The sequence below is a fragment of the Ambystoma mexicanum genome, chromosome 10, assembly GCF_040938575.1.
Source record: "Ambystoma mexicanum isolate Mex_15411 chromosome 10, UKY_AmexF1_1, whole genome shotgun sequence".
Classification (NCBI taxonomy): Eukaryota; Metazoa; Chordata; class Amphibia; order Caudata; family Ambystomatidae; genus Ambystoma; species Ambystoma mexicanum.
Window position 1 is genome coordinate 1,242,814,693 of NC_090932.1, and position 23,505 is coordinate 1,242,838,197.

The 23,505-nt window shown below is 47.1% G+C and overlaps 1 protein-coding gene across 1 annotated transcript in view; it reads left to right on the top strand.

The window, feature by feature from the left end:
• The window catches only part of MED13L (mediator complex subunit 13L), a 2,324,591-nt gene that overhangs the window by 2,046,146 nt on the left and 254,940 nt on the right, over positions 1–23,505 (top strand). The window contains exons 24-25 of the mRNA XM_069619219.1: positions 10,746–10,969; positions 12,933–13,075. Coding sequence (XP_069475320.1) covers positions 10,746–10,969; positions 12,933–13,075 — 367 coding nt within the window. The remainder of the gene's footprint in view (positions 1–10,745; positions 10,970–12,932; positions 13,076–23,505) is intronic.

The window sequence follows — 23,505 nt, forward strand, 5'->3', positions numbered from 1 at the left end:
GAAATCCTATTGGGTACCCCCATGCCAGACACCGAGATGAATGGTTTCCCGAAAGTTGTAGGGGCGATGTTGAGAGCAGGGAGACTGGCATTGGCTCAAAAATGGAAAAGCCCCCTCGCCCCTTTGAAAGCAGAATGGCTTAAGAAGTTGAATGCTATCTTCATCTATGAGAATCTGTCGGCCATAACCAATGATTCCTTGTCTTCCTTTGTGCAGCAGGAATGGGCGGTTGTCCTTATGAATGAGGAATGTGGTTCTATGAGACTGACTTTTAGACACTAGTGGTTTCACAGTGATTCTCTCTGTACTGCTTCTTGGTTGCCTCTAGTTGTCTGAACGATTTGGAAGGTGTCGAACCTCACTACGTCAACCTGTTTGAATGGTTTTAGCTTGGTCTTTTTAGCTCGTCCCAAAGTTTTTGTTCAATAGCCTGTAATCCTCCGGATCGTGGAATGTTTAATTCAGGGAGGTGGGAAGGGAGGATGGGCTACAGTTTTTCTTAAAAAAATATCGATAACATTGTTTGCTTCTTTGATGTTCTAGTGCCAGGAACAGCCTAGGCACCTGTTTGTATACTGAAATGTTAATAAAAACAAAGGCTAAAAAAAAGTAAAAATGCCATTTCCCATAATGTAGCCACCAGACCCCCAAGATCCAACTCTAGCACCCATCTAGCTGTCCCACGCTTCAAAAGATCTAGGGCAGGCGGCAGCAGCTTCCCAGTAGTGGCACCCAAAATCTGGAACCCCATCAGAAATGAGTCTTCCCATCAGTGCTTCAAGAAATCGATCAAAACTAGGCTTTTCATCAAGTTCTAAATGTAAGCAACTGACCTCACAGACACTCCCCACTAACTCCTGATCCACAAATGTATAAATATGAAATACTGGTATAGTCCTGAACACGCTTGGGTACTGAGTTTGTGTATAGCTTTTAACCTAATAAGTACTGGACTGTAACATTTTTTCTTCTCTGTAACCAGACCTAAGTTTACGGAACCTACGCCGTGATACATCCGGGTTTGGGTGTAGAACAAATGCAATAAATACCAAAAGAAATGCGTGCCGGCCCTAATTTGTTGAACTTCAGAAAGCGTTTGAAAACACTTCTATTTGAATAGCTATTGACTTCCTGTGATTTGAGGCTCCGACAACATATAAACTGATGGATAAATACATAAATATAACTGCCCATGAAGATGGGAGAAGGATTTTGTTGGTCACTAACACCACTTCCACCCAAGGACACTGCACCCAGGTGATCCTCCCTCGCTTCTCTGCCCCAGGGTCAGAATCCAATAGCGATGGCCTTTCCCTGGCCACCTGCGTACAGGATCCAAGGGGTTTATGGGTGAGAATACCCTTACGTTTCTCATAATAAGTCTGAATTCCCAGTGCCTTTTCCAAGTCAGATATGGGGGTGAACTGCCCCCTCCACAACTGTCCAACCCGCTTCAAACCAACTTTGTTGTCTCACTAAATTTGGAATATGGTCCCTCACCCAGAAATGACTCGACGGGGAAGGCCAAGTCGTAAGCCCCTGCATCTCAAGTCCCTTCCGCCAGATATGCCAGTGGACCCCAAGAATGGGATGCTTTTTCTCTGTGGGATCAGGCTCTTCGGCACCCAAAGCCCCTCCCCCTAGTCACCAGTAGTAGGTGATGATTACCAAGCCCAGTCCACTGTCGCTCCCCCTGCTCCCTCAGGTGAGGGATCATGATCTGAAGCAGAGCCACCTTGTAGTACAAGGAGAAGTGTAGGAAACCCACTCCCCCCACTCTTCCGGAAGTACCAAAACATCGTAATCCACTCAGGCTTTCTATTCCTGCCATAAGAACTTTTAAAAGACACCCCTTCACATCTCTAAGCAGCACATCAGGACCCCTGACTGGGAGAATCTGAAATAGATGCAACAATCTGGGAAGGAAATTCCTCTTGGTGGCATTAAAACGTGCCATCCACAATATGGTGAACCTTTGCCATTTTCCCAGATCTTGAAACGTCCTCCCCAGCAGGTGGAGGGTAGTTAGCCTAATGCATCCCAATCACATCCCTTGTAAGAAGGACTCGCTGATATTGTAATGGGTCCTCCCACACCTCCAATCCCAAATGGCTCAGCCCACTGGGATCCCTATGCCCCTCACGGCCAAAGGGGAAACTAGATGGATTTTGGACCCCAAAAACTTTCCATATTGCTCAATCATTTCCACCGGCCCTGAATCCAGTGAATTCCAAAGATGCAACAAAATGTTATCCACGTACAACCCCAGTTTATACTCTACCTCCCGCACTGTGATGCCTTGCATATGCAAATCCCCCCTCAACCTTTGGGCAAGTGGTTCCATGTAAAGAGCAAACAGTAGGGGCGAAAGGGGGCAGCTGATTCTCATACCCTGTGACAAACCAAACCAGCAAAGAAAACTACAATTTGCTGCATCACACGCCTTAGACTCCTGTATAAGGCCTGTACAAGGCCATAATTCCATTCAACACCCTATTCCCAAATCCAAACTTGGGCAACACCACCTTGAGAAAGGCCAATTCAACTCTATCGAAGGCCTTTTACGCATCAATAGAAACCAACGTAGGGTTGCCTCCGTTACTACTTTCCCAATCCTTAAGGTGCATCGTTTTCCTCATAGTATTGTATCTGCCCTCTTATATATCTAACCTGGTCCGAGTGGACCGGTCTAGGCATATGAACATCCAACCTAGTCGAGAGAACCTGAGTGAATATCTTTGCATCCACATTAAGCAGGGAAATGGGCCTATAGGAACTACAAAGACGGGGATCTTTACCTTCCTTAGGTATCACCGGGGTGAGGGCCTTCACAAAAGATCCAGCAACATGCCCGATGACAAAATACTGTTAAACAGCTTGGTCAGGTGGGGGGCAAGTAAACCTGTAAACAATTTATATAATCCTGACTTGCAGCCATCCTCCACCAGCGCCTTCCCGAACTACATACGAATAGTGTCTACTATTTCCTCCTATGTTATAGACCCGTCCATACCCACCACCTCATCAGGTGTCAAGCCGCAAGTGAGACCCCAGCCAGGTTGGCCTCAAGCCCTCCGGAGTCCCCACACCCCTCGCCCATATACAATCCCTCATAAAAGGGGGTGAATCTTTCCGCAATCCCTTCGGAACTAGTCTCCTCACAGCCCTCAGTGCCCTATATCGCTGTAATCCATTTGTCGGCCCACTGCTCACTGAGACTGTCAGCTAAGAGTGCATCAGCCTTATCCCTTTCTCATAATACGTTTGGCTCAAAAATTGAAGTTTTCGAACAATCTTACCCTCTTCCAATAACCAAAACTCCTCCCTTTTGCCCCTCACCTTCTCCATCAGCCCCCCCCCCACCTTACATCCGATCTCTGGATTCCCCATTGCAGAATATCAATCTCCTTGTATAGCCTATTTTTGAGTAAAGTCCTCTCCCTTTTTTTCCAGGCCCCTTCCCTAATCAAAAGGCCCCTCCACGACACCTTAGCAGCAACCCATACGGTACATGTATCCACCTCCCCTGTATCATTAAGCAGGAAAAACTCCTTAATGGCTCCCTCCAATTCCTCCCGAAACACGGGGCCCTTCCAAAGTGACTCATTAGAACACCGCGACGAGTGGTGGGCACTCGGCCCCGACCACCGACCATGAGAGAGCCAGTAACACCAAGTCATGATCCGATAACCGGAAGTATCTTGCAAGCAAACGTGCTGTCCCACAACTCTCTCAATACGCAGAGATAGTCAATGGAGGTGTAGGTCCCGTGCGGCAGAGAATAAAAGGTGAAACTTATATCCTGGGGATGAAAGAGGCGCCACGCAAATCTTGTGTATACAGTCCTGCAAACCGCCACCACCTGTCTGTGGAACCCCACGGCCCTCCACTCACGGCCCCCATCGGTCCAGCATAGGGTCCGCCCACATGTTAAGGACACTTCCACTATCCGATGCCCACTGCATTCCCTCACCACCTTGCCAATTGTCTCCCAAAATAAAATTGCAATTGACCCTAGTTAGGAGCATAAATCGCAGCAAAAGTGAGCCACACTCCCTTAGCGGGCCCTTAGACCAGGAGAGCCCCCAGTCACCGCTTTCCCACATCTTCACCCTGTCCACCCGCATTCTCTTGTGAAAAAGTATCCCCACCCTTCTTGGAGGCACCAGATGCCCAATACACCTGTCCAACCAGACCACAGGGAACCCGTCTTTTACCCCTCAAATTCCCTAGGCAACAGGGATCGTTGGGCCAGCGAGTTTAGCCCCTTCCCATTCAACGTACAAACCTGTAACCAGTCCGCCCTACCTCCCCTGATCTAGTTACTCACACCCACAAAGCATCACACCTTCAACAAAAGCAAATCCCCAGGCCAGAGCCATCTCCAAAGACCAGTGCCTTATACCAGACTTCCCCTTCCCTGAAAACCCTCAACACATCCCCCTCCCACCTGCCCCCCCGCTGGCCCTGTGGCGTTCAGCCCCACCCTGTTAATATCACTGGCTGAGGACCAGACCACCAGGTATTCCCAGACCACTGAGAACTTTCAACAAAAACCCATATAAATGAGCCCCCACACCCCATAACCAAAATTACTACAGCACATATATTGAAACCAGTCCCTTAATCCCGGTCTTCATCAAAACCCAGGCCCCATATGCGGGTGCACCTCCCATCCTCCAGGGACCCCCAAGTTTGCACTCCTCCCTCCATCTAACCTTGACAATGTTCAGAACAAACCAAACCAGTCCAAAACGATGAAAAACAGCCACTTCTCAGGTGTCAAATAAGAAATTGTCACCTGACGGGAAGCCGAAATTCAAGGAGCTCCCCTGGTTGGCGGTTTCTTGAACTTCTTTGACCCTGGAACATAGCGTCTCTAAAACCCACTTTCCCCCACACTCCACCGTGTGAAACCCATCACTGTTAGCTGAGACCACATCATCCTGAGTTGGTGCCTTCCGTGGACCCATGAGCTCACTCCTGATCCATTCTGAGTATCATCCTCAGTGATTACCCTATATTTGACGCCCTCTTATTCAAAGGAGATGGAAAAGGGAAACCCCCATCAATGGCAAACTCCCTTCCCAGTGAGCCATTGGGTGAGGGGGGGGCACACGCATTATTCTTCTCGCTAAAGTGAAGGCTGAAAGTTATGCTGGATGGGCCAAGAAGGACCAGACCCTCCTTCCTCGCCTTCCCAAGAATTCTTGTATTTTCCTGATAATGGAAGCTAGCAAGCACAGGCCTCCCCCCTCCGCCCCACCTCCCGCACAATTAACCCTATCAATGGTGGGTTCAGCAGTTGTATCGGCACCAAACTAAAATTTTATCACCTGGTGGATGATCTTCTTGAGGTCCGATTCTGTCTCACCCTCAGTATCCTGGATTCTCAAAAATCAGATTTCTCCTCTCCTGGTTCTAAGTCGTCCATTTTGAGGGTCTGTTCAGATTCCCTCCTTTTCAATTCGGAGAGCATCATGTCGACTTGAAGCTCCACCGTACCAAGGGAAGTTTGGTTTGTTTCTATCATCAGTGTTAGGGAGAATTCTCATTCTATGGCTAATTTCCCTTACCTAGTAAGTCCCTAAGCAGCTTTGCTGGATTTCTGGAGTTTTTTTTCCACTTGGTAAGAGAGTGCCTCTCTTCCTCACTCTTACCAGTGTTTTGTTATGTGCATTCCTACTTGTTGTGTGGTCTTGGACTCTGGAGCACACCACTCCATGAGCCCAAACTTGTTGTGCGTGTTACACAGCACCTTCAGTGCGGTAACACAGGGTTGTCTCTAAGACTTTCCAATGACTCCTTTTTCTGGGGCTGACTACTGTCCCCCAGAAACAGGTAAAGTTGCCATTAACTTTATAGTCACTTTAAAACTACAGACCCAGTACAACCTATCTTACATGAGTACTGGAAAGGGTTAAATCCTACCCCTTGTTGTCTGTGCCTCTCTGAGCTTTGTTTTGCTCATTTAACATTTAGACCTGGCTGGTGGCAGTGGTATCTACCCTAACATTTCTACCGCAATTATACTATATAAACGTGGTATTGTTCTAGGCTATTATAGTAGCCTCGAACATAAACCCGCTTGACCAAATACTCTTTCTTTTTGCTCCGGTTGGGTTTAGTCACCATTTCTTTTTGTTAAAGTCCTTCTTGTGTTTTACTTTGCGCGGCAAACCAGGTTTGCCTTCTTTGTTCACCGTCTTTTGGCGGGCTTCTGCCAAGGAGCCCTCCTGGGCGCCTGGGTGTCTAGATGGGCTGAATGTGAGGGAGGGGTGTAGTCACCCCCTGCACAGGGTAACCTTGGAACCCCAAGTCGCACTTTGCCATGATTGGCTGAGGTGGTTGCCCCTGCTGCGTGATTGACGGGCAGGCTGTGTGAATGGGGGATTTCCGCATAAAAGGCAGGACTCTTGGGCTGGAAGTCTGTCGCCACTGGAACTGCAAGGAAACAAAGAGAAGCGGAGAAGAAGACGGCTGCTGCAACTACCCCGTCCCGGTGAAGCCCTGCTGCAGTCCTGAGCTATCTACTTTTCAACGACCACAGAAGATCCAGTCCGGAGTCTTCTTCCCTTGAGCCTGGTGGGGTCAACCAGCTCATCTTCCACAGCCAGAGGATCCTCTTCGTGGTCGAAATCACTGCACCCTACTGCCATGGTCCGGATAGCCATCTGAAGAGCCTCTCCTGTTTTAAAGGAGCGCACCTCTTATTCACTGTCGCTGCTGCTGGACTCACCCCTGAGTGGTGCATACCCCTCCAGACGTCCTCCTTCCCGTCTCCACGACCAAAGCTCCAGGAATAGTGGGTCTGCAGGAAAATACCAGGAACAACTGCCGTGGCACCAGCTTCTTCATTGAATAAGGTTCTGCTTCGTGGAACTAGGGTGAATCCCTTTTCTCCTCCTCCAAGGCTTGCCCTTGTGTTCCTTCCCTCTTATAACTTTTGCTTCCTCTGTTAACAATAACCAAGTACTCCTAGCAACGTTGAATCTTGAACTGTCTGACTGTGTGATCCTCGACAACAGGAACCCGGTTCCACTTGACACTGGCTCCGGCCTATTGACTTTTGTATTGCTGTCAGCGAGTGTTCTCTGATCCTGTCTGTCTTGAGAAAAGTATTGCCTATGATTTTTGCCCCCCAACTCTCTCTGGTTCGCTCAGGTGCTGAGTGTGTTTTGCCCCGGTAACATTTCTTGCTGCGGATATGCGTATCTTTAGTAAGACCGAACTGTCAAAAAGTGCTTGCATATGTATTCACGGTAACGTCTTTTGTTTCACACCAGTCCGCCAAAACATAAGGTACTTACCTTGAGTTGTTCAGTGCCAAGAGAATTGGTTGTTTGTACTGTATTTTACGTGTGGTTTTGAATTTATAAAAGTGTTGTATTTTATAACAGATGGTTTAAAAATAAATGTACTTCTATTTTTTACCTGAAACCTGAGTCAGTGTTTGCTTGAGTCACAGTAATTGTGGTCCATTTGTGTAATCTCTGCTACTGCTCCTATACTCTTGAGATAAGCCTGGATGCTCTGCTACTGCTACCACTTTAACATAGTAGTACAGGCTTGTACCGAAGGTGAACTTGCATTACCACTTGTGGTCTTAATTGTGTGTAGTGGTCCCTAAGGGCACTGCACAGGATTCTGCTTAACAGTCAGTAAGTCAGTAGTCAATCTTGTCGACACGTTTATCCAACCAGACTGCTATGTCATCACGGATCCCCTGTACATCTTTTCAGTAAGGCCACTATATCCTTTTTTGTCACCGCAGCCTCAGCAGGGGCATCCGCCGTGATCGAGGGACCTGTCTCCTGCTCTACCAGAAGTGCATTGGGGTGGCAAAATGAAACCTCTGAAGAGACGTTTTCCAGTCAATGGGGGTGGAAGTTGATGAATAATAAGACCCCCCCCCCCCCGCGCCGTCTGGGAGCACACCCCAAGATCTAAAAATAAAGAGGCTCAGGACAAGTCTGCCGCAGGTCACCAAACTCCTATGAGGCTGCATCCAATTCCCAGGCAAGTGCGGAGGCCCACAAGATGAAGCAACCCCGTCCAGCACCCAAGGGCAGGGCTGGCCGTGCAAGGCCTCCTCTCCCGGTAAGCTGCTCCAACACCCCACAGGTGGTGTCGCACAGGCCAAGCAATGGAAGGTCCTGCCAACTGGAGGTGGGGGCCTTGAGGTTTCAGCTTGGTGGAGACCCCACATCCATCCTTGGTGGGGTCGTCACCAAACGAATACCACCCACCAAGGAAGGATGTGGGGTCTCCACCAAACTGAAACCTCAAGACCGCCTCAAGGCCCCCACCTCCAGTTGCCAGGACCTTCCATTGCCAGGCCTGTGCGACACGCTTGGGCGATCAGTCCCATGACCCACTGTCCAGAGCCTCCTCTGCACGCCCTCCCCTCAGACAAGACCCTGGCTCCGAACAACCAGTCTTTCAGTCCCTTAGGGCCAGCGGGACGCCATCCCTTCTCTCACTGCTCACCTGTACAGTCATCAAACGTCCCGGGCCTCTGCCACGCACAGGTCACAGGCCCCTGCCAGCTCCCTGTACCTCTTCCAGTAAGGCCATTATATACTTTATTGTAGCCGCAGCCTAGGCGGGGACCTCAGCGCTGATCAAGGGACCTGTCTCCTACTCTACCAGAAGTGGATTGGGGGCAGCAGAATAAAACCTCTGAGACAACGTTTTCCAGTCCATGAGGGTGGAAGTCGGTGAAAAAGAAGACGCCCCCACACCCCTTCCTGCCGTCTGGGAGCACACCCCAAGATCCAAAAAGCCAGAGGCCCAGGGCCAGTCCACCACAAGTCACCAAACCACTGATGCTGCATCCAATTCCCAGCCAAGTGCGGAAGCCCAGAAGACAAAGCAACCCAGCACAGCACTCAAACGGCAGGGCCAGCCACGCAAGGCCGCCTCTCCTGGTAAACTGCTCCAACACCCTGCCACTAGCACCCACCATGGGAGAACGTGGGGTCTCCACCAAACTAAAACCACAAGACCACTTCAAGGCCCCTGCCTCCAGTTGCCAGGATACACTGTCCACCACCTCCTCTGCATGCCAGCCCCTCAGCCAAGGTGCAGGCTCCAAACAACCATTATTTCAGGCCCCCTCTGCCAGCGGGATGCCGTCCCTTCTCTCGCCGCTCACCTGGACCGTCATGAATGGTCCCGGGCCTCATCCGCGCACAGGTCGCAGACACCTGCACGCTCCCCAAAACAAAGTTAAATATCGCTGTCCTGGTATGCCAAGGCAGGGCAAACCTCCCCACTCTCACGGGCAGACTTCTTTCCGCTGTATCTTGTCTCATCAAGGAGCGATCACCACCAAACTTTGCACACTTATGCCGGGCGGCCTCCTGCGCGGTATGGACCCGTTTCTACCGTTTGAGGGGGGGCAAATGTGGGGGCTGAACACACTTTTAGACCCCGTGGAACGAGAGCAACACTAAGGCTGCCACCATCCGTGCACCCCCTGGTGGCCTCACACAATGCTATTATTAATCTGCAGGAAAATGAAAAGACCCAGTCATTCTTACTCATCCAGTCAGTATAAACCTACGGTATATCACAGTGGGCAGCTCCCTTCCCGGGGTTTGTTTACTAGTAGTATATAAGCTGTCAGGATTGAATTCTTAGACTGGACATGCCTCCATGTTTACCCAGTTGGAGGCATCTCTGTCCTTCCATCTGAACCAGTGACACATTTTCTTTAACACAATAGCTCTCCGATACTTTTCAAGATCTGGGAAACCAGACTGGCCCTTTCTAAAGATTTTTCTCAAGAAATCGGTGTACCATTAGCTGCACCTGCCACACACACACACACACACACACCTGACCATACTAAGTTTTTCATCAGAGCTTTGGTCAATTTCCTGAAGAAGCATTTGCTAATCCTGAAAATAGCATAAAGTGTTTATTAGTAAGTTTACCACAGGGGTATTCTGTTGCTATAGATAGATAACCAATGTTTTATATTTAACTTAATAAGAGTGATTGAAGTGCATAAAATCTCTTCGGGTAACCACAAAATTTTTAACGGCATTGACTCTGGCACATATGATCGTTTACTTTTTTAAAGATTTGGAACAAAGCAGAGGCAACAAGCATAGTATCAGTGTAAAACACCAGTACGAGTTGAGCTTGTGGTCATGCACGATATGTGGCCTATGTTTATTTGTGTTTTTCAGTAGCTGCCTGTCCCCTGCTGCCTTTCTTTGTGAATGTCACTTTTAATTTGTCATATATTAATATTTTTTTTGATATGTGTGCCTGTTCACCCCTTTGAAATATTTCGCCTAAGCCACCACTTTAATGGTACAACTTTTTATCCCTGTTTGGGCCAAAGGTTTCATACTTCCAATAGTGTTTGATTCAAACACTATTCAAGCACTTTAACAATCTGAACGAACCATGCCTTGAAGACCGTCTATCGTCCCTGTGTCCCCTCCTTGCATGGTGGCACCTCAATGCCCTTGGAAAAACTGCAGAATCGTGGTCAGACCTATTTGCTGTTATCTACACTGTTGATTGTATTATATGTATTTTATGTGCTTAGTCTGCCTGTGCAGACTTGTGCAGAAATTCAAGGGCTCTGAATGACTGTTGTTTTTCCCCTTGAGCACTTTGAAACCCTTGCCTATGTATAGGCGCTTTACAAATAAACATTACCAGACCATACCAAAGTACTATTGATAGAAGGCTTAGCTTAATCTGTCTTATTGTTTTACTTACAGCGTCCAAGCCCTATCCAGCTCTATTCACCACCCTTCATATTGGCACCAGTCAAAGACAAACAGACGGAAATGGGGGAGGCTTCTGGCGAAGCCAGTCAGAGGTATAACGTCCTATTCGTAAGCTATTGCTTGTCTCACGACCAACGTTGGCTCCTGGCGTCCTGTACAGACCTTCATGGAGAACTTCTGGAAACCTGCATCGTGAACATCGATGTGCCAAACAGGTAAGAGTAGGTGTTGGAAATAAGGAATTTTCCATCTTCTAAAGTAGCACCATGGCCAAACCTGTGCAGACCTCAGTCCATCCCTGCGGCTGGAAATATATCAGTAGTCAGAGCTCATCTAATATGTTAGAGAAAAGCTTAAAAGCATTTACAATAGTCAAATAAGAAATCGTATTCACAAAAAAGAATGGTGCGAAATAGCCTCCCACTACAAAGGGCAGTATTGTCTCTGCTGTCCTTGCATGAACAGTATTTGTTGCAGTTCATTCTGCTGGGGCTGCACTTAAACAGTACAGAAAGAACAGCAAAGTGACTTCACTAATACAGATCCACACCAGCAATAATTGTGAACGTACATTGAACAATGACACTGGGCATTTCCTTATTTGCATGGTGGTGAACCTATGACAATGAGTGAATCCCATTTGCCTTTCTCAGTGCTCTTATTATCAAACTTGATATACTCTTTATAAGTGTATTTAAATGTCTGCCACCATGAGGAGACCTACACTTATGAGGTGACCTTTGAGAGTGGCCATGAAGTGGTCAAGGTACCAGACAGTGACCTGCCATGGATAGTGAAGTTAAACAGTGCAACCCCATTTTTGCCAGCCTTTGACCACCTTTCAACGGCAGGTCGATTCGGCATATCCACAGTCAGTCAGTGGGGCAGGAGATGCATTTTTCTTATTTTGCCTGTGCATATTCTTTGATTCAAGCTTTAAGTGAGCCTCCGGAATAAAGACAGGGGTGTAGTCTAGAATTGCACCCACCGTTGTCTGCTGCCCGTTTCATTTATTTTTCGGCTTAACAGTGTGCATGGCACCTGGTTGTGTTCGGCCAGAACTCCAAAATCGATTTCTCCACCAAGTACCTTTAATAAATTCACCCTTCTGCTTTTAGGCATAGGTATTTAAATCTTACAGTGGATAGGCAAATATGGCAGAACAATCTTTTAGGAACTAACTTCATTTCACGTTTGAGCAATTGTTTCATTTTTAAAGTTAACATTGGATCAGGGCATGGGTAAGCCATAAGCAAATCCATTTTTGTTCCATGTGCCTACTCCCAGCACTTAACTGCATGTTTTTCTCTTTCTACTTCTAGCCTTGCCTCCACTCCCTTCTCTCTTTTTCACACCCCAAAAACACATTCTTACACATTATCCCACATGAGAGCCACCTTTAGTCATGGAGTGTGTGATGGAAGGCCACCTTCAAATATTGATGGTTTACTAATGCCTTCCAGAGTGTTACTTTTGGAATCTGACATGGTTGAATATCTGCCTTAAAAAGCCCTATTTTGTCCACTTTGCCAAGTTTTAAGTTTTTTATTGGAATAGAAGTTGGCGTCAACTTCTGTCCTCGTTGGCTTACTGTTTTCCTGCCTTTTAATTTGGATGATGTGCAACATATACCTCATGCAAAGATATTACATCCTAAGAAATTAAATACAAGATTAATCATGGCTGCAGAAAATGTTTCTATATGTGTACTGCTCACAGAGCAAGTTGTTTGGAAAAGGCTCCAAAGACCAAATGTTATAATACAAATGTAAACATCAAAGGATACGTCTTTCCGGGCGTGTAGACAGGAGGATTTTTACTATTCATGAACTTAAACTATGCTTTCATGCAAAGCAAAGAAGTCTGAAAATCATATACACTTAGATTTAGGAGCATCATTTTTTTGACATTACTGTCATCTTTAATCCATGCAATGATTTTAGATCAGTATTGCACAATTCATTATTGCATTGCTGTGAAGTTTCTTCTCTTTCTTGATTTATACATATGTCAGATATGCAAATCCTTAACTTGGAAAATGTATAATCCTGCTTCCCCCATGGGAAAAACACATTTTTCACATTTGGTCTTTCAGAATCTAGATCGGAGTAAATAAAATTGAGTGACATGATATTTTAACTGTTAGTCATGCAAATAGTTTCCCGTTTTGTTTTGCAGGTCGCGAAGGAGCAAGGTGTCCGCTCGAAAAAACGGATTACAGAAGTTGTGGGAATGGTGCATTGGAATTGTGCAGATGACATCACTGCCCTGGAGAATCGTGATAGGCCGTCTTGGGCGAGTGGGGCATGGGGAATTGAAAGGTATTTGCAAGCAATTGTCCAATGCCAACAAATGACTTTATTGTGACTGCATGACTAATACCAGTCATTTTAAAAGCTATTTTCTTTGCAATGTACATTAACCTATTCTTGCTCTGAGGTCACACTTAGGAAAGTCTCTCTAATAATCATCTTCTAAGACATGGAATTTATTCATGGTATCCCAAGCTCTGGTTCTCTCTAGCTTGGACTATTGTAAAATCCTCTTTCTAAATCTACCTGCCTCTACTCTCCGCCCTCTGCAACTAATCCAGAACAAGACTGCAAGATTTGTCCTTGGCCTCAAGCCCTGGGATCGTATCTCTCCAGCTGTGAAATCTCTCCCTTGGCTCCCAGCGGATGCAAGGATTAAATTCAAAACCCTCTGCATGTTCCACAAGGCTTTCTGGGGCCTGGATCCAAAATAACTTCAGCTATTCCTCCGCAAGTACCTCCCCCCTCGAGCTCTCCTCTCCTCTACCTCCAAATCCCTCAGGGTCAGTCGTTTTTCAAAGAAACGAGCTGGGGGTAGATCTGTCTTCGGCTGGGGCCTCCCTCTGGAATAGCCTCCCTGCCACTCTAAAACTTGAGGAGAACCATTTCCGGTTCCGGAAGCACCTCAAGACTTTCCTCTTTTCTTCTGCCCTCTCTCCCCCTCTCGCCTGCTGATCTGTTCTCTCTTGGCACCGTGCAACTGGCCACCCTGTGTCCTCCGGGCCCAGATACCTGCTCACCCTGCCACCCTCCCGCACTGCCTCCGGGCCACCCCTTGCACTGGGGTCTGTATCTGTACCCATACAGCCCCCCCTTTTCTTCCTGCACTTATCAGACCTACCCTGTCTGCTGCCTTAAACCTAGCACTTGCAAATTGCTGTCTGCACTACCACTTTATTATTTATTTATTGTTATTCATCTGTTTCTCCTCTGCTTCGCACTTTCCACTTCACCCCCCTTCCATGCACTTTTCCCCTCCTCCTCCCCCATGCACTTGCGCATTCTCAATGTCACTGGGCTTAGTAAGATCGCTGTTTTGTTCTCCCCTGTTCCCCTCCCTTGCCTTGTCGCGCTCTGAAACACCTGTTTACGAGCGCGATAGAAATAAAATATCAATATCAATGTACCACAGAAGAAATTGTTAGATTTGGTTATATTCCTCAATTGAAACCAGTCAGTTGAATTTGTTCCCGAACTGGAACATTAAGCATGGTTCACAGTTCTATTTACCAAGGGAATCCACTAATTTGCAGTAATTTGATCCTGCTGTTTCTGTGAACAGCAATCCAGTGACAGATAAATAAAAAGATCATGCTGAAAAGATGATTGGACTGAAACCAAAGCTGTGGAGAAAATAAAATAAAGGTTAGGTGGTTGAGAAATTGTATCCTTAGCCGTTGCAGGTGTTTTTTCATTTTATCATTGTATAGAACCATTTGGCAATAAACAACCGGCCGGCGCTATTTTCTTTTAAATTCCAAGCTAATGATGGCCATCTTTAATTTTTTTTTTCTTACCTTGCAAGGATTTCAGAACTTCCTCAACTATCACAATCTAGTCATTTTCTTTTTACTGCTGCTCTTTCAAAATTGGAAGATTTAGTGTGCATAAACCTGTTTTCTTCATTAGAAGAACCTTTTTTTGTTTTCAGCTAGTAATCGTTACGATAACCTACACACACTCATTTGCTGAGACCAGTTTTTTTCTCATTTTTTGGGGGGATCCTTCTTTGGCTTGGTTATGGATAGTAAATGCGGCTTTGTTGATCTTTTACCGTCGGTGATTCCTTTTTTATTTTGTGACTTCATGTGAAATAGTCTTTCAAGGTGGCAACCACTTTGCCAGGTTACGAAAATTGCATATGGACATTAGGACTCATGCCAATAACCTGTTTGCCACTCAATGACTTATATAAATGCTTTGGCACAGAGCACCTTTTGTTGTGACCCTTGTTGGGGAGAATTCTCATTTCTGTGCTAATTCTCTTCAAACTTAGAGACCCCCAGCTCTTTTGCTGGACTTGAGGACTTTTTAATTTTAACCCTGGAGTAAGTGAAACCTTTTTCTCACTCTCATGTGTTTTTGACTTGATTTGGATTATGCGTTTCCTTTGTTTTTGGAGTCTGACAAACTCCAAAGGCATCTACTTTTTGTATGGTGACAAACACCTGTGCAGTGTTAGAGAAATCGTTTAGATTTCTCATAAGGTAAATCCCTTTTCTTGTATCAACTACTGTTTCCAAGAATAGTAAAGTGAAATTGACTTTACTTACCTTTTCTCTTTGTAGGTGCAGCACACACCATGTTATGTGGAATCCTGGGGGGGTTGCCTAGTAGCCCCTTATCCTATGTTCTCATGTAAACAAATGTATCTTAACCTCACTACTTTAAATGGCTCGTGGCAGTGTTTTAATATTCCTACCGCAGGCTGAATCCTCAGATGCACTATAGCACCCATGGGTGACCATTTCGTCAAAATGGCCCGTTCGTCTTTTTTCGCCATTTTCTGTTTGTGAGATCTGTCTAGGGTTTTACTCTGTGTGTCAAGGCAGATTGGAGCTCTTTGTTCCTTTTGTCTTTGGCGGGTTTCCGCTCTGAAGCCCGCCTCTGGCTCCAGTGTCTCTGGAAAGGCAGGATGTGAGGGAGGTTTCTGAAACCACCCCTGTCCTTCATCTCTTGGTATGCCTGAATGCAACCAGCCCTGATTGCATGGCTGTCCTTTCAGGGCAGCCCCCCTACTGTGTGATTGCCAGCCTAGGCTGTGCATGAATGGGAGAAACCCGCTTATAAGGTGAGGGTTTTGGGACTAGTGTGAGTCGACCACTGGAACAAACACCCGACAAACCGTGAATGAAGCTTGCTGTATCCTCATGGACCTTTGAATTGCCCGGTGAAGCCTGTCTGCTGTGCTGAAACTCCTTTTTCACTTCGACAGAGAAGCTCCAGAAGGGACGACTTCTTCCCTTGGGTTAGTGGGACCAATTAACCCCGAGACGAACTCCACTGCACCATCTTCCCCGGCTGTCATGACTACTGTGAGGGGGCACAAGTTGTGCCACAAGCAGGCTCCCACCAGAACCCTGAGGGCCTTAAGACCACTGTAAAAGGGCTCCTGGAGCCAGTCCTGGCGCCTTTGGCACCAGGCTCATATGTAGGAAAGAAGGGCTGTTCAACCTAGGTCCCATTTATGTACATGGGCCTTTAAATCCAACATAAAAGCACCCACACAGTCTAGTTCTAAGAACAAAGCCATGTGGTGTAATGTTTTGGGTGTGGCAGGCCTGGAACTGCTTTCCCTGGTACTACTTTACCTGAGCTATATCAACCACACCCTGACTGCAGAACACGCTTCGAGTTATTCTGCAACCCGCAGCGTGATGCTCACCGTGTCCAGCTCCTGGTCTTCAGCATCTTCCTGTAATCCTGCAAGAACAAGATTATTCTGTCTTACCTGAGAAAACACCATCCAGCACTCAGCATCTCAACTGGGCTGCAATCTGTGGAAACTGAGAGAAGAAGAAACATCACTCACCTGTGAGTACTAGCTTAAGGACTTCCAGCGAACCGCTATCACAGCTGCTGTTCGAACATTGCGACCTGCAATAACGAGAAAGGGAAAAACAATATTAGTACAAGCGCTTCCAAAACATCGAATTCCATCAGTCTTACCTGAATTCCATCGCGCTACGCCAAGCTTCCATCCGGAGCACCACAGCAACATCTGCAAAGGAAAACACATATTCAGGTTTGCTTTCAATATTAAACAACCGCACAGCGCTGTACCTACCTTAACGGATTCCGGGGGCCTGATTTTCATTGCGCTCTCATCCACTCGCAGCACCACAGCGGCCTGTGAGGAGAAGAAGAAAACACAGGTTAGCTTTAAAAGACAATAAAGGCGTTGCGCTTTGCGCTTTCTCTTACCTAGAAAACATGCCTCTCCATCCGGCACGCCAGCATTAAGACCTTCGCACCTGAAAAGGAGATAAAGACATTAACAAATTCCCACCATAAACAGAACAAAGACTTAAAATTAACAAACCTACCTGCCTACCAGCAAATTCGGGGTCACAGCAGGCCTGTGCCCAAGGAAGGCGTACCTCACCAGTGAAGCAACTCGGGCAGCTCGCCAACAAATGTCAAGCGCCCCTGCACAAGAAACACAGGACGGATAGCTCACACTACAAATAACTAAGATTCATTAATCAGCACTGGGCAACTACGCATCCAGGGTTCCAGATCTCCGAGCCTTCCAGACGCCCCTGGGGATATCAGGTGAGTGTAACACCGACTGGCTGTACTTCTTCGCTGCTGCAAGAACCGAGTACCAGGGGTCGAGAAATCGGTAGTCGAGTGCAACGTCTGAAATCCAGCTAGAAGCTTCAGGAGTCCCCTAAGGACCCTCCAGAAGCAGGACGACCAGAGCTTGAGTCCCCTCACCAGAGTGCAGGACCCAAGGAGTGAAGGAAGCCCAACCGTTATCCGAGATCCGCGACATTGCTGTTTACTAAGCGCTGAAACGCCAAAGTGCTGCTGAACCGAAGAGAGCCCATAGCTGCCGATGACCTCCAAACTGCGCCGAAGGAGTCCTCCAGACATCCACCCTCGTCTCCCCACAACTGAGGCTCAGAAACCCAGGGTCTGCACCGCTGTAACAGGACCAAATCCACTCTTCTGCAAACCAGAGGTACTGTTTAGACGGTATCCCTACAAAATATCCCCACCAAAAATATCGCCATACATATGGCTGTTTGTCTCGCCATAGGCAATATTTTTGGGGAAGATATTTTGTGGAAGCAGGGGTTGCGGGGGTGTCCCCCCATACATTTTAAAATAATGCAGGTTTTTTTTTTTCCGGAGTGTCCCCCTCAGGGTCATTGGGTCAATTTTGCCGCAAAAATATGGCGATATTTTTGTATTGCAATATTTTTGCGGGGATATTAACACATGAAACCATTAAGACTTGGGGTACTTACCGAAGTGTCTATGAGCTGTGCTTTTCTCAGTTAAGACTTGCAGCGGCTTACCTTTTTAGAGTTGATTTTGACTCTTCTATTCACAGGCTTAAAGGCTTGTGACCCTACAAGTGATTTTTCTACAAACTCTTTAACTTTGTGCAAGACCTTTTATCTAAGAAGTGCCTCAGCTCCCTAGACGGTGCCCTTATTGACTTTGGCAGTCCCGTCTCCCTGCCGACTCTCCTAGCCCATTAACTTTGATAATGTTTGTCCCTCATAGGTGGTAACTTGGTTTAGACTGTTACTGCTGGGAAAGGCTTGCTTAGATTTCATTAGATGATTTCATTGTCCTAACATGTACTGAGAACCTGTTTAACCTTTTTCCTTCCTTAAACCTTTCTTTTCTGCAACCTCAGAATCTGTCAAGTTTAACTAGTCGTATGTAAATTCCATTACTGTCCTTGTGAATGAAGTCACCTCAGGGTGTAGGAAGTGTGCAAGAAGCATATCCAAGAGTATCTACTAACGTGTTTGATTCTAAATAGTATTTTAAAGTATATTTACAGTGTTACATATCTTGTCCTTTTTAAAGAATGCTTATTTAAAAATTGATGTTAAAATAACTATTTTTAACTGAAACCTTGAGTATAAGTGTTACTTGAATTATTTAATTTCATTGCTACAGCTCTACAGCTCACATTTACCCCTCTTGAGATAGGCCTGCCTGCTCAGTCACACTACCAACTTCTGTAGTACAGACCTATACCAAAAGGTGAGTTACCTAATACCAAGCAGATAAGCGTTGTGTAGTCTCACACAGTGTTACTACATCAATTATTACCCAACAACCCTTGAATATATTTTATAGCACCTCAAACAGAAACCATGTACATGGGATTTGTGAAGCAACTTGCTACCTATAGTCACCAAGAGTCTTGGTTTGCAGGTAACCAAGATGACCTTTCAGTGAGCAGGTATCAGCCTCCCTGGGCAAAGATTTTTTTTATTTATTTATTGGACATGTGTATTGCACCTATACACAAGTGTTTCCCAGCGTCACAAGGCAAGATGGGGGTGAACATAGGACTCATGAAAGTAGAAAAAAAATGGTTATATTGGCCTTGTGACAATCCTACCATGCATGTGCTTGACAAGGTGGTAAGTGCTCGTGGGAGGGGGTAGAGGGAAAGTGCAGTAGTGGGGTAACCCCAGGGAAGGGGCGGTGGTGGGAGTGCTGGGAGGGCCAAAGTGGCAAGTGCAAGGGGGAAAGGCAGGACCAGTTGGGCTAGTCCGGATAAGGGAGCCCAAGGGCAAGTGCTGGCAAAGGATGCTGAGGGGACTGCTAGGGGTTGGCCTAGCCCAGTATGACTGAAGGGACACAGGTCCCTGTCGCACCAGCAGAGGGAGCGTTAGCAAGGGAGGGGGAAAGGGAAAGACGAGGGGAAAAAAAGTCTTGAGAAGTTTCCGGAACTTAAGAAGATCCAGCTCAAGTCTGAGGGGGTGGGGGAGGCTGTTTCAGGGGGAGGATCCAGCCGACGAAAGGGATCTACCTCCCACTCTGCTTGGAGAAACATTTCACCTGCAGAGAGTTGGAGCTAGAAGATCAAAGGACTCTGGCTGGGAGGTATTTAGGGAGGGAAAGCTGGATGTAGAGGAGGCCGAGGCCACTGGTAGAAGACAGGGATTATATGTGATGGTGTACTGGGTGCACTTTAAAGTTTTTATTGATTTTCCAAACAAACCTGCATTTGTCATACATGGATAATACTCTGTCGCGCCCTCAACCAGTATGATCGGCATCCCAGGACAAATATTTCCGATGGGTCTCTGCCCCACTCACCTGTCCCTGCTACCCTTCACCCCATCACACTCCTGATCCACCACAAGCCCCCTTCGTCCATCAACAACCACCAGTCCTTTCAAGGGGGGGCGCAAGTCCGGGTTCAGTTCCAGTTTGTCCCATATCTCATGCCATATTGTGTAGCAGGGTTCCATGCCCTCCTCCCCCTGCAGCCCGGCACTGTCATCCATCTCTGTTCTCACCCACTTCTGCCATCTCCTATGCCAGTCCTCCCCTGCACCTTTCAGACCTTAACCCCCGTCGTCTTAGCCAAGAGGAGGACCAGCGCCAGAGCTTTGGTCGACACCTCCCCCCAAACCCTCTCCCACCCCACAGGCAACAACCCCAGCTAATTATTAATCATGCTTGATCTTAACTTGTGCGTTCATCCCAGTTAGTGCTGACCGTTCCGAGCAGATGTCGCCCCAAAAACCTACCTTGCGTTCGCACCCCTACTGCTGACATCTCCAGCAGACCAGGTCCACCCCCTCCACCATCTTAGCTACCTTCACTGGCATGATGTCCGCTCTCTGGACTATTTTATTGAATCCACTGGAATGTGGCTTTCCAAGATACCCATTTTGCATGCTGAAGGGCCCTTGCCCATTCCCCATTCGTGAGATGATTTCCCATATCAGTCTCCCACTTCGTGCGGAGCGGCCACTGCCGCAGTGTTACACTTGTTAAGTAGAGGTCAAAGCCGAAAAAGCCCTCCAACTGGCATTTGTCAAAAGAGACCACTCAGAATGTGGTATGTAAAATGCAAGGTAACCCAGTTTGTTGCAGTAGACGGGGGGGGGGGGGGGGGGAGGGGGGGTAAGAATCAAGATAAAATCCAAGCACTCACTCCAGAATTCTCCAAGGTTTCAACAGAAAACAGGAGTTTATATAACATGAATGAGTCATTGTGATGTCTGGAAACCTATTGCTTCTGCTCATTGTCTCCCTTTACTAAGCTACATATGGAATCTATATGTGTGCACCCAGGGATTGGGCAATCGTTATCTAAAACCACACCCATGGACTTTCCCCTAAAGAAGTGCTACCTCATCATATATGGAAATTAATTAGTAGGCCCTAATTTACTTCTGCAGTGAAAAAAAGACGTGCTAATGGAGTACAATGCGGTCACACTATCCATGGAACTGGCTGCATGATGACACATTTGTGTAGGTGAGAGAGCGGGAGAGACCAGTGCATCGCCTTATTTAATTAAATCTAAGAGCCCATGTTACCTCCCATTCTGTGAGTGCCAAGGCTTAAGGTCTTTATCGCCATCCTATTCTTGACATATTTATGAATAATTATTCTATGAGTCACCTTGCTAAGATTTAATCGCAACATTTTAATTGTTAGTCCATAGATGCTCCTCTCATCTTCCTTCACGCATAGCCTGGCGCAAATTGTATAATTCTGTCAGCTCCTTCTGATTACCTGGCATGGTATAAACTTTAAGCGGTTTGCTGTATTTTAGCAACATGATTTATCTGGCAGCTTGACCGAACACAATAATAACTATCTTCACCGTGTGCACTTCCTGCAGCGGTTCGACCGTGACATACCTTTTGGCTAGTCCTCATCCAGCCGGCTACAGCATTTTTCCTGATTTGTTGAAGCGTGTTCAACGGGGTCTTAATTTTTAAAAAATTTAAATGGCATTTTGTCATGTTTGTTTCTTCTGCAACACACATTAGCTCTGCATTTATTTGCTGTCTACTGAGTACCTGGTGCATGCCTGACACATGACATTTCTTCCTATGGGTACGCTACAACATAACTCTACATATTATAGCCATGCTGCCCCTACCTATGTAGTGAGACCCTCTGTTGGCAATGCGCTCTCCAGCCACCAAGTCTATGCTATTTAAAAAGACACACTAATTGTGCAAGCTAATGCCTCTTGTGTTCCTACTTGTGTAGCAAACCTAACTATTCTTTGTGCCAGCTGCATTTCCAGGAGGATTTAAAGTGCAGTTTCAAATGTGTTCTTTCTGATTTTATAATTCCATGTTTTCTGGGGAAGGAAGGGGGCACCTGCTTTCTAGCCAACAATTGCCCCACTACACACTCCTCCCTTTTTGCCGCATATAGCTCTGACACACTCTTCCCTCCCTCCACCAGCTGCATGAGGGTCACATTCATCCCATGAATCAGAATTCGGATTCCTGGGAACCCCTCACCCCCACATGCCTCTCCTACTCCTACTCCTACCATCAAAGCGGCAAAGTCTAGGAAGATCAGCGGTCTAGAGGATGCACTGCCTGGAATTCAGCAAACCTGATGTCCCTATACTCCATATAGAAGGCGTTTAGCATGCCCCCCTTCCCCCTGCCACAGAGCCCTCTGAACCATCACCCGCTGCAGCCTACTGCAGCCCAGCGGGTGGAACCGGCAGAAAGGGAAAGCGCTGACCCCCGCAGGCGGTGGCCCTCCACTAGGCTTTAACAATCGTACCCACTGGGGAGAGGACATTGTGCAACCCCTGGTCCCGTCCTTCGAGCAACTCCAGAAGTCTGCGCGGCTATATCTCCCTCTCTATCCAGCTCATGGTCTGATCCTCTTGAGGTCGGGTGAGCCAGTCCAACATATGCTGCAGTACAGACGCTAAATAATATGCCCTAAAATCCGGAGCCCCAATACCCCCTTTACCTGCCGGCAACTGCTGCATGGCCAGGGCAATCCTCCGGGTCTTTCCCTTCCAGAGCAGCCTAACAAGAGTAGCGTGGAGGGAATGAAAACAGTGGTTACCCAACTCCATCTGCATCACCTGGAATGCAGTCAACAATCTCAGCAGCATGATCATTTTTGCCAGAGACATGCGTCCCAGTAAAGAGATGGGAATCCGGATCCAAAACTCACAAGTCCCTCAAAGGTCGTAAGCAACCCAGTAACATTCTGGGTGTGTATCCATTCCCAAACCCCGCTCACCCGTATTCCCACAGATGACACCCCCATCCCAAAACATTGCAAGCCCCCCACTGTCATCCGTCGGCAGTGCATACACTACCGACTTGGACTTGTTAACCACCAACCCCGAAAGCTGGCTGAACTCCACCAACGCCTGCCCCAAGTTGTCCTGGGGGTTACAAACATATAACAGGATGTCATCTGCGTACATGGAGATGCAGTGACTCTCTTCCCCCAGCTGCAAACCCATATGTTCATTCCTGATCTTGTACATTTTTCCCAGGGGCTCAATCACCAATGCAAATATGAGCGGGACAATGGGCAGCCCTTCTGCGTACCCCTGCCCACCTTGCACAACAGGACCACCACTCCATTCACCCGAACCCTGGGCGGAGAGCCGATGTACAACATCTTAACCCACTCAAGGAAACCGACCCGGCGATCCATCCTTTCTAGGACCAGCCACTGGAACGCCCATGAGACTGAGTCAAAGGCTTTGTACACTTCTAAGCTCATCACTACCAGTCTTTCCTCTGACCATCTGTTTATCGAGATTCAAAAGCAATCGTCTGAGATTTGCATTGTGGATCTTCCATGAATGAGTCCCGTTTGGTCAGGGTGTGCATAACTGGACTCAGCCGGGCAGCCAGGATCTTGCATATGATTTTTATATCCACATTTATCATAAACCATGGCATATGGGACTTGCATTGGGCCGGATCCCAGCCTTCCTT